Here is a 9255-nt window from a genome sequence, read left to right on the forward strand (position 1 = left end):
ACTCTGAATAAAGTTATGATAGTTATGATGTTACGATACTACGCAAAGTAAAAATAAGTTTGAGTGGACGTACTTTTACGCATTTCTCACAAAAGTCATATTTGTCTCAAATATTTTCCAATCTAACTTGGTGAATTAAAGGTTTACTTCGGCCAGACCAGCGATTGTGATGGTTGGAAAGACTAACATAGAAGTTTTTGATAAGTTTTATCTTGCGTCTGTCCAGTTTAAAGTATGTTTTACGATGCTCTGCACAGTAAAATGAATGGTTTTGTCAATGGAGTCTGGTTGGCCATATTTGTTTTGCTCTAGTGGCAGTGAATTTTGTATATATAATGATTAAATATATTTTTTGATTAAAAATAAACAATCTTTTAGCTATCCCACTTTGTCAGATCCCCAGACTATTACCAGTTGGCTGAGCGTGTCAATTTCTTTGAAATTCCCAGTAAGCTTCATTTTTTCTGCAATCTTCAGCATTGCACTGGCTGCAGCCGCTGCCTCGTGGAGCTGTCGATACTTCTGGATCTGACCAAGCCTTAGGTCTACCCAGTTCTCCTTGGGTTTCAACCTTCCAGACTCGCTGAATGTTTCTGACATCAGACTCAGCTCCTTCCTCATTAGCTTCCCGTCTCCTTGGTCGCCAGACTCCAACAAAACCCGATCAAGCTGCTTGAAAGTGATGTCTGCATTTGAAATGCTGACACCAAGCTGAGTGAACTCTGTCAGAAGCGGCTCCCAGATGCTTTCGTAGATCTGTGTTAACGTGACTGGAACAGGGACTGGGCAAGGTTGCCTTGCTGACGCCAAATATGTAGCCTCCTTGACCCAGAGGGACAGAATCAGGCTGCTGTGATGCAGTTTGTGCATCTCACTGGCCATTTTCAAGGCTATCAGACTGGCCTTATACCAGAGGACCTGGGGAGGGCCAGTCTTTCCCAACTTCCCCTCAGCATTAAAGGACTGAACCAGCACCAGTCTGTTCAGGCCCACAGTCTGGAGATCTGCACTGTGCTGCTCCACCAGAGTCGACATCTCAGGAACTGGTTAAAAAAGAACCACGTTACTTAAGAAAACGACCCCTAAAACCATGATACAGAATCAGAATCTCTTAACTTAAGAGAGTACCTTTGTAGTTATACTTACCAGTGATGCTTTCTGTAACCTTTGCTATCATCTTTATCAGTGTATCCATCTGCTGTTTCCGCTGGGTGAAAGAGTCCAAATCCTTCTCTCTCTGAGCCAAAACAGCAGCTGCTTCAACAGGAACTGTCTCAGATTTGGTGTTTTTCTTGACTGTGTAAGACACAATGCAGCTATGATTAATTAATATAGTTTTTTTCCAATCAGGGGAAGTTCAATGGAGTAATCATGGAAGGTTGTAATTATAATGATAAGATTTATACACTGCTGGTAAAGTCTCTTAAACTGCTCTTTATATTTCAGGCAGGTCCGTAGGTGTCCGAGGGGCACGTGTCCTTGAAGCAGAGACTCCACCAGAGATTGCAGTGCAACCACAGAGCTGTGGACAACCTGCGCCGCAGTGTCATCCGTGATCGACTTCCAATCACCTGGCCCAAAACAATGACAATGTGATCATTATGAAGCTTTCAAAACAAAACATTATGGAAATAATAAAGTATACATATAAATGAATAAAATACATAATGAAGTACCTTGAGAAAGGAGGTGGTACATGGCGGACTGTGGATCCAGCAGCTGCACTACAGCATCGTCTCTGAATCTAGCTGCTGACTCAACCACAAAAGCAGACATGACAACATCTGGGAGGTTCTTCTCCTTGGTCCTGAGACTCTCCAGCAGTTCTCCCTCCTGCCCTCTCTGAAAACATGGATGCATGATCATATTTAACTCAGGGACTTTAATTGACCTGCCTGGTTTGAGAAATGTAACAAATGGTTTGAATTAACATCTGTTAAGAACATCTGCATGTGGGGAAGATGCACCCAAGTGCATTATATGATGTGTGATACAAAAATCTGAATTAAAGCAGATGCCATCTTATCTGGTGCTGCTTCTCCGTGAGAACGATGCAGCCTGTACAGATCATCAGTATGTACTGTACCTGGCAGACTGTCTTGATGGCAGACTGACACAGCTCATCGAAACAGTTCTGTACAACGATGTGGCTTTTCCTTATAGCTGCCGAGGACGTCTCACGGCAGCAGACTAGTACTTTTTCCTCCTCACTTGCCTGCAAAGAAAACACAAAAACAGGAAAACTGTAAAAGAAAAGCCTTTACCTGCTGGCACTAGATTACTGTTTGAATCTATGCTGTTCTGAGTTTGGTCCTGGCCAATAACGTTAATTTTACAACAGTCACTGACCTTGGAAATTCTCTTCCTCAGGTCTTTTGTGAGGTTGCCCTCCCAACGGGATGAAACTTCTTCAAGAGAGCATTCCACCTTCAGCAGCGCGTCCCACATCTGATAGATAGATTTACTTAATCAATTTACTTTATTAATTATTGGTTTAACTGCATGATTTTAGGCTTATCACATAACTTTTTTATTTGTTGAAAATGAAAAAAAGTATATTTATATATACATTTTCACTAGTAATATCATTTTCAGCACTGTTTTTCAACTTTATCAGAGGGATCACTGTCTTTCTTGCAGTAGGGAACGTAACCTCTGGGCGTTAGGGTACATAAAAATCTGAATGAAAAGGTTGTAAATCAATCTTTTTTCTTATCGATTATTTTTGGTGAAACACAGATCAAAACCAACTGTACGAGCCGAGCGGTAAACAAAAAAGGAATGAAGCCAAAGTCAACCGAGCTGACACACACTATTCTGTTGAACTGTGTACCTCAATTTCCTTTGGGTAGGAGAGTGTTTTTGGCGACACAAGGGGTTTTTGCAGAAGTTCATCTCTCCACTCACTAACTCGCTGCTGCATGAGATGTAGGTTCTCTGAGAGTTTCTGCTTTAAGGTCTTAAACTCATCTTCCGAAGACTAAAAGGCACAAAAGGAATACAGTGGATTAAAGTTACTGTTCCACAATGAGGCAGTGAGAGCACATGATAAAGACATTATTACCTCTTTCCTCAGTTTAGCGTCCAAAATCTCTGCCAATTTCACAACTAGTTGGTAGGACAGGACTGCAGCTTGGTACCAGGGGACGAGTCGCACAAGTACGCATGTGCTCTTCAACACACTGAGGCTACTCATGAAAGCTGGCTCGATATTTCCAGATTCAATCATCCTACAGACACAGAGCAACAGTTACAGTGAGCATACCACGGGTCATCAGTGGGACTTATATGAATATTTGAGATCATTACCTGTCCTTCTCTTTGTCTACCTTCAGCAGGATATGGGTCAAGGTTTTCTGAGTATGCTGCATGAAAGGACAAACATTATCACATAATTTTAAAGATGTTATTTCAAATGTTAAAAATTGTCATTTGCAGATTTGCTCACCTTCACATGCTCCTGTGTTCTGTTGAGATCCCTTGTCTCTCCACATTTTCGCAGTCTGTACAACAAACTCTGGATCAGGTGTTCTACAGGTATTCCTGTCATGTCTGAAAATTCAGGAAGATCCTCGAATGCAACCAGAGATGTCCAGCTCTGCAGGAGCAGAGGCGACTCTTTAGCCATAGATAAGTGTGTCTCGATCAAAGACAGCATTCTCCAGTGAAAAAGAAAAATGTTATTTTAATAAAATATGAAACATACCATTCCTGGAAAAGAGAGTTAAGGTTGCTATGAGACAAACTCACTTTCTTTTGTCAGGGTGGAATTGTATGCTCTCCCTGAACCTGCTGAACTGGACATTTTCAAGTCCTGACCAGTTCTCCTCCTCGACAGTTGGACCCACTTTTGCTGCATCTGCTCCTGGCTGCCTGAGTCTGAAGAGCAGAGGAACGAGCAGGACGAGCTCCGACACCGACTGCGATGCACAGATGTTCATCAGAGCCAACACAGTACTGAAGGGAAGAAACAGAGTAGTGGGAGATCAAACATCATCATCAACATACCTTCAGATAAATACTCCTCTTACTACTCAGGGTCAATGAGCACACCACGGCTATGTCCTCTGTACTTTTTAGGAGTTTATATTCTATAGTTCCGCATTTTGTATTTCTCCACCATAATTTCTCCACTGTCAGGTGCAGTCAGGTTAACTTTCCCCTAGTTAAATTAAATTCTGGACTTAAACATGTTCTTCTTGGGACAAATCTGGGTCCTATTCCCTGATTAATGGGTTATCCCCATTTAAGTTTATCGCCTAACTCTAATCATCTTCACTTAAGTTAAATTCTAGCCCAACCACTGAATTGAAACACCTACTGAATTGAAACACCAGCCTAGCTTGGATTTGATCTTGTGGAACACTTCTTTACACTCCCTTCACCGTAAGTGACACACATGGGCCCATGCCTTGACTTTGGCTTTCCATTCCAAACCATGTACTCATCGGGAAGCACAGGAATAGTCATTGTGATAGATTAGTACCTCTAACCCTAACCCAAACCCTAACCCTGGGAACAACCACTAAGCCTTCCCGGAAAGGGTATTTTATCATTACAGAAGTTTTTGTATTAATTCTAACTGTGCCAGTCAACTTCGGGCTATAGCTGCCTTCTATTAAGCTAACCCTAACCAGACTCCTACCGCTGACCTTAAACCCTGGAAACATAAAAACTTAGGAACATAGGACCCAGGGAACACTGGACCTTTGTCATGTTCCCAATATGTGCCATATACATCTTGGGGACACAGGAATTACAATCTGACCTAAGTATAACTTTTGGTTCTGTAGGCTACTTAGGTCATGTGATGACAACTAAACAAACTTGATTCCCTGAGGAAGACCATTAGACGCAGTTGAAGGCTTTTAAAAAACCCAATAAGTGGACCTTTTCTTTCATCAACCATCAAGCTTTTAATGAACTTACTATTGTGGATTCTGGAAACAACTGTGCAACCCGTCCAGGGTTTTCTTCTCCACTGCGGTCTCTGAGGACACCAGGCGACACAGATCAGCCCAGCCTTTCACTCCAAGGTTGATGTCACACTTTCTGGTAACCATGAAAACAGACAGGCCCAGAACAAGAGGACTGGTGCTCCTCCAGCTGCTTGGGAATTTCTCCTTTGGTTCTCCTTTTAAGATCTGAACCAAAGTCTCTGAAATCAGCTCTGATGTCTGTAATTAAAAAATACATTTGATTACTAGAGGAATATTGGAGTTTATATATAATGAATTTTATTCTTCTTGTTGCACTAACCGGGATCGTGGGAGGTTGTGAATTGTCTGGGAATGTCACCCTTGTATGTGCAGAATGGAGACTCCACATAAAATGCTTCAAGTGGTCAGTCAAGTTCTCTGTGCTCTGTTTGTCTGACGGGGACCATTTCTGGAAGATTCTGTTCAGCAGATCTCTCGCTGAGGTCAGCCAGGCGTCTGATACCTCCACACCTTTTGATCTACTCAAGCCGAACATGTGAAGGCCAGTTTGCAACCAACCTTGCTCCAGACGACAAATGTAGCCTTCGTAAAGGTGCAACTCTTCATGAAACACAGAAAGGTACGTGATTAGTTGTTAAAGACACAAACCTACAGCAATGTAATGACATGCTGAGACTAAATGTTTTGCTTGTCTTACCTTTGATTTTTGAGTCAAATGGAATTTGAATGTGTCTTGTGGCAATTCCTGTTATCTCTTTCTGTCGTTGCTTTACACCATACCAATAAGTCCACCATGTGCCTCTCTGCAGTTGACTTTCTTGAACAGAAAGACTTGCTTCTACCAAATACCCTCCTTCTTTTAGTCCACTAAACATAATATATTGAACATTTGTTATAATGACAAAGTGAAAATCATATCACTGTATACATATCGTGTATTACAGCTTATACAAAATCAATACTCACACAAAATGGGTCATTTTAAAGGGTAAATACCCTCCATCATAACACAGCGAAAGTGTGTCATGCTTTTGGTTGAACCTGAACTTTTTGTCCAGGACAGCATAGATGTGAAAGGTGAACATGGGAGCAGAAGGTGGAGGTCTCACAGGGCTGCGGTCACTGTGGAGAGAGAAAGATGCACATTTACAATTACAGGTTCGACCACAGTATTCCATGTAGCTGTTGACATCAGTTATTCTCTTTCATTACTCCTACCGTGTGCTCTGGGAGGGTTTAGTGGTTGTATCTGCTGCTTTGGAGGCTTCCATATTGGACTGTTTCTCGGTCCCGCCCGCTTCAGACACAGCTTTTGCGTAAGACATTGGTTTGGCACCTTGTGAGTCCGTGGGATCAACGGAGGTTCCTGCAGAAGGATTCTCATCTTTAGACTTTGACTCTTTCTTGGGGTTTTGCTCCCTGGCTGAGTCTGATGATGCACCGTCTGTATCCGCCTTTTGGTTTAACGGAGTCTGAGTAGCACTGTCGCCTTGCAGCGCAGGCGCAGGTGCAGATGCAGATGCAGGCGCAGGCACAGGCACAGGCGCAGGCGTTTGTTTGTCTCGTTGTATCTGTGACTCAGCAGCATTCTTTCTGCCAGGTTGAGCCTTCTCGTCGTTTGTGTCATCTTGTTCTGGCACGGGGAAGTCCGTCTGTGTTTCCTGGTCGCTCTGAGGAACAGCTGCAGTTTGTGTGAATTTGTCTGAGCCTTTAGGTTTCTTTGTTTGAGTCTGGGCTTGCACCATCTTAGCATCTTTGTGGCGTCGCTCTTCAGTCTGCAACTGGTCTCCCACACTGTGATCCACATGTTGGGTTTCTACATGCACGCTCTCCTGAGTTTGGCTGCTTGTTGTCTCCTCAACCTCCATCTTGGCTTTTTCTGTGTTTTCACTTTTGACATCTGCATCTCCTTTAACGTTTGAGATGCTCTTTTTTCTTCTTTGATTTTTCCTCTTCCTCCTCTCTTTCTCTTTAGCTTTCCTGCTGGGACTGGCTGGCCCTTGTTCCTGGAATACAACGTAATCTTTAACCTCGGATCACAGATTTCATGGTGGTTTGGTCTCATGATTGCATTCCTACCTACCCTTCTTTTCCGGGGTCTCTTGGTTGCAACATCCTCCCTCCTCTGGGCTTCCTGGGATCCAGATGTGCTGGGGGGGTTTCCTGCTCCCTCCTCCATCTGTAGGGACTCTCTTTTCGGGGGAGTCCCTGTTCCCGTTATCTGTTTCTGAATGTAAAACCCACACACAGTTACATCGTCCACCTCTGAGACTTACTATTCAAGTTAAGGGAGTTGGTTTACAGGCAGCAAGGGAGTGGCAACATGAGAACTGCTGCCAAAGATACTTTCATCCTGAGGGACTTTGCTCGATCATAAATTACTTACGCTACTGTAATAAACATATTATGTCATATAGTCTGTAATACAATACCACTGTAAACACCACAAAAGGCTGCAAGTAGCAGTTATATTTATCACGAACACATTTTGTGATAATTTTTTCAATTAATCCATGAATCATTTTCTCTATTAAATGTCAAAAAATAATGAAAAGTCCCCACTCTTTTTAAGAAATCATTTTCCAGGACTGTTTCTCACACTCGCTCACAAGCAATTATGGGACGTTCAATCCAGAGCCCATAAATAAGTTAAAATCAAGAAGAATTTATTTTATTATACAGAAAATTCTCACCTATTAAAAGAGGAGGTAGAAAGTGAGAGTGCTGCATGGGAAACTAACATCACTGTGCATGTATTTATCAGCTACAACAATAAATTTGATTGTTAACAACAGGCTGTGTGAGTGTAGATGAGACTATTTAACGCATTTTACAAAATAAATTGGACGCCAAACGTTCGCTGCAAGTGATGTGAACAGCTAAATAATTAGGTATGTAACATCTTGTGACATCTTTAAATTAATAAAATAAACAGAAAAAAATCAATCAATAATCAGTTAATTAATAAATCACTTCAGAACTAAACGCCATGAAGTCAGTTAAGGCAACCAAAAACTAATTCAGATACACTAAAAGTTTCTATTAAAAATGACTGTGATATAAAAGGCAGCGATGGTATCTAACTAAGTACATTTACTTTTTATTCTTTAACTTTGAACCACATCTGTCTGACAGCTTTGGTTCCTTTGCAGATTATGTGTTCATATCCTTCCTGAACATCATGTGTCTTTAAATTTGGTGATTGTAAATGTTCGTGAAAATTCTCCAGTTTGATAAATTAGCTGGCGGGGTTCCCACTAGCTTTAAGAAGCCATTTTCCAGGACCTTTCCAGGACACTTTCCAGGAGTTTTTCTTGACAACACAGGACAGCACTTGCTCAAAACGGTGGTCATTGTTTCTGTGACACTCCGTGTTTCTGCTTTCTGAATAGACCTTTTTCACAGCAGCCTATAATAGGTTAAACACAGGCGTTACCAATGCTACTAACACAGGTTCTGTTCCATTTAGTGTAGCAGAGCTTCCCATTTCCATACTCTGAAGAAACGAAACCTTCATTGTTATCATTGGTAACACCTGTGTTTACCCTACTATATCAGGCCAAAAGGGCTGCTGTGAGAAAGGTCTATTGACTACAGTTTTCCCCAACCATAACATTAATTTGGCCACAACACAGCCTGGTAAATGCTCAATGATGATCTCATACAGGAGATTAAACTACCCAACAGTAGGTTATATAACGCCTGCATGTTAAAGCTGCAGAATATTTTAATAATATGATAAAATAACACAACTCTCACTCTGCTGCTACTTTTACTTTAATACTTAAAGTAGTCTACATTTATTCTTCCATCACTGATAAAAATGTCATAAAACACAACAAAAAATGACAAATATATTTTTATCTGATCTTATTTCAGGTGGTTGGACGTTTTTGTAAAGAAACACAAAGTTATTTACTGATAAAGTTCAATAAAATCACATAAAAAGTTACCATATCTCTCAGTTAAGGCTGTAGTTACATAGTATAAGAGGAAAAGTGCATTAAAGAGCCCAGAGCTGAGAGTTTGTCCTACCTGTAGTGCTGTCAGACAGTGACTGTTTATCAGACCTACTGGGACTTCCTATATGGAGCTTCAGGGAGCGTCCTCAAACTCATCCTGCGCTCTAAAGATGGGGGTTGTTTCTGGACCTAAACTCAAACAGGTTGTGTATCTAAGCTAACTGTGTTATCTAGTAAAATATAACTCGAGATATTGATCGTCTTTAACACGGTTCGGCTCGGCTAATAAGCTGCGTTTAAAGGTTTTTCCGTCTTTATTTGGAGACTAATTTGTCGACAGTCCCTAAAGAGGA

General features: G+C 41.5%; 1 protein-coding gene across 1 annotated transcript in view; it reads right to left on the reverse strand.

Moving 5' to 3' along the window:
• Window positions 1-8997, reverse strand: part of rnf213b (ring finger protein 213b) — a 33101-nt gene extending 24104 nt beyond the window's left edge. The window contains exons 1-18 of the mRNA XM_035663779.1: window positions 8976-8997; window positions 7024-7167; window positions 6159-6946; window positions 5907-6062; window positions 5638-5807; window positions 5260-5540; window positions 4930-5177; window positions 3751-3957; window positions 3449-3659; window positions 3310-3365; window positions 3065-3230; window positions 2834-2980; window positions 2350-2448; window positions 2087-2215; window positions 1677-1842; window positions 1407-1571; window positions 1147-1296; window positions 412-1043 (exon numbers count right to left, since the gene is read on the reverse strand). Coding sequence (XP_035519672.1) covers window positions 412-1043; window positions 1147-1296; window positions 1407-1571; window positions 1677-1842; window positions 2087-2215; window positions 2350-2448; window positions 2834-2980; window positions 3065-3230; window positions 3310-3365; window positions 3449-3659; window positions 3751-3957; window positions 4930-5177; window positions 5260-5540; window positions 5638-5807; window positions 5907-6062; window positions 6159-6946; window positions 7024-7119 — 3867 coding nt within the window. The 5' untranslated portion in view covers window positions 7120-7167; window positions 8976-8997. The remainder of the gene's footprint in view (window positions 1-411; window positions 1044-1146; window positions 1297-1406; window positions 1572-1676; window positions 1843-2086; window positions 2216-2349; window positions 2449-2833; window positions 2981-3064; window positions 3231-3309; window positions 3366-3448; window positions 3660-3750; window positions 3958-4929; window positions 5178-5259; window positions 5541-5637; window positions 5808-5906; window positions 6063-6158; window positions 6947-7023; window positions 7168-8975) is intronic.
• Between the last annotated feature and the right edge of the window lie 258 nt (window positions 8998-9255).

Source organism: Morone saxatilis, unplaced genomic scaffold (genome assembly GCF_004916995.1).
Source record: "Morone saxatilis isolate NCDOM2014 unplaced genomic scaffold, NCSU_SB_2.0 Contig1, whole genome shotgun sequence".
NCBI classification, from domain to species: Eukaryota; Metazoa; Chordata; class Actinopteri; family Moronidae; genus Morone; species Morone saxatilis.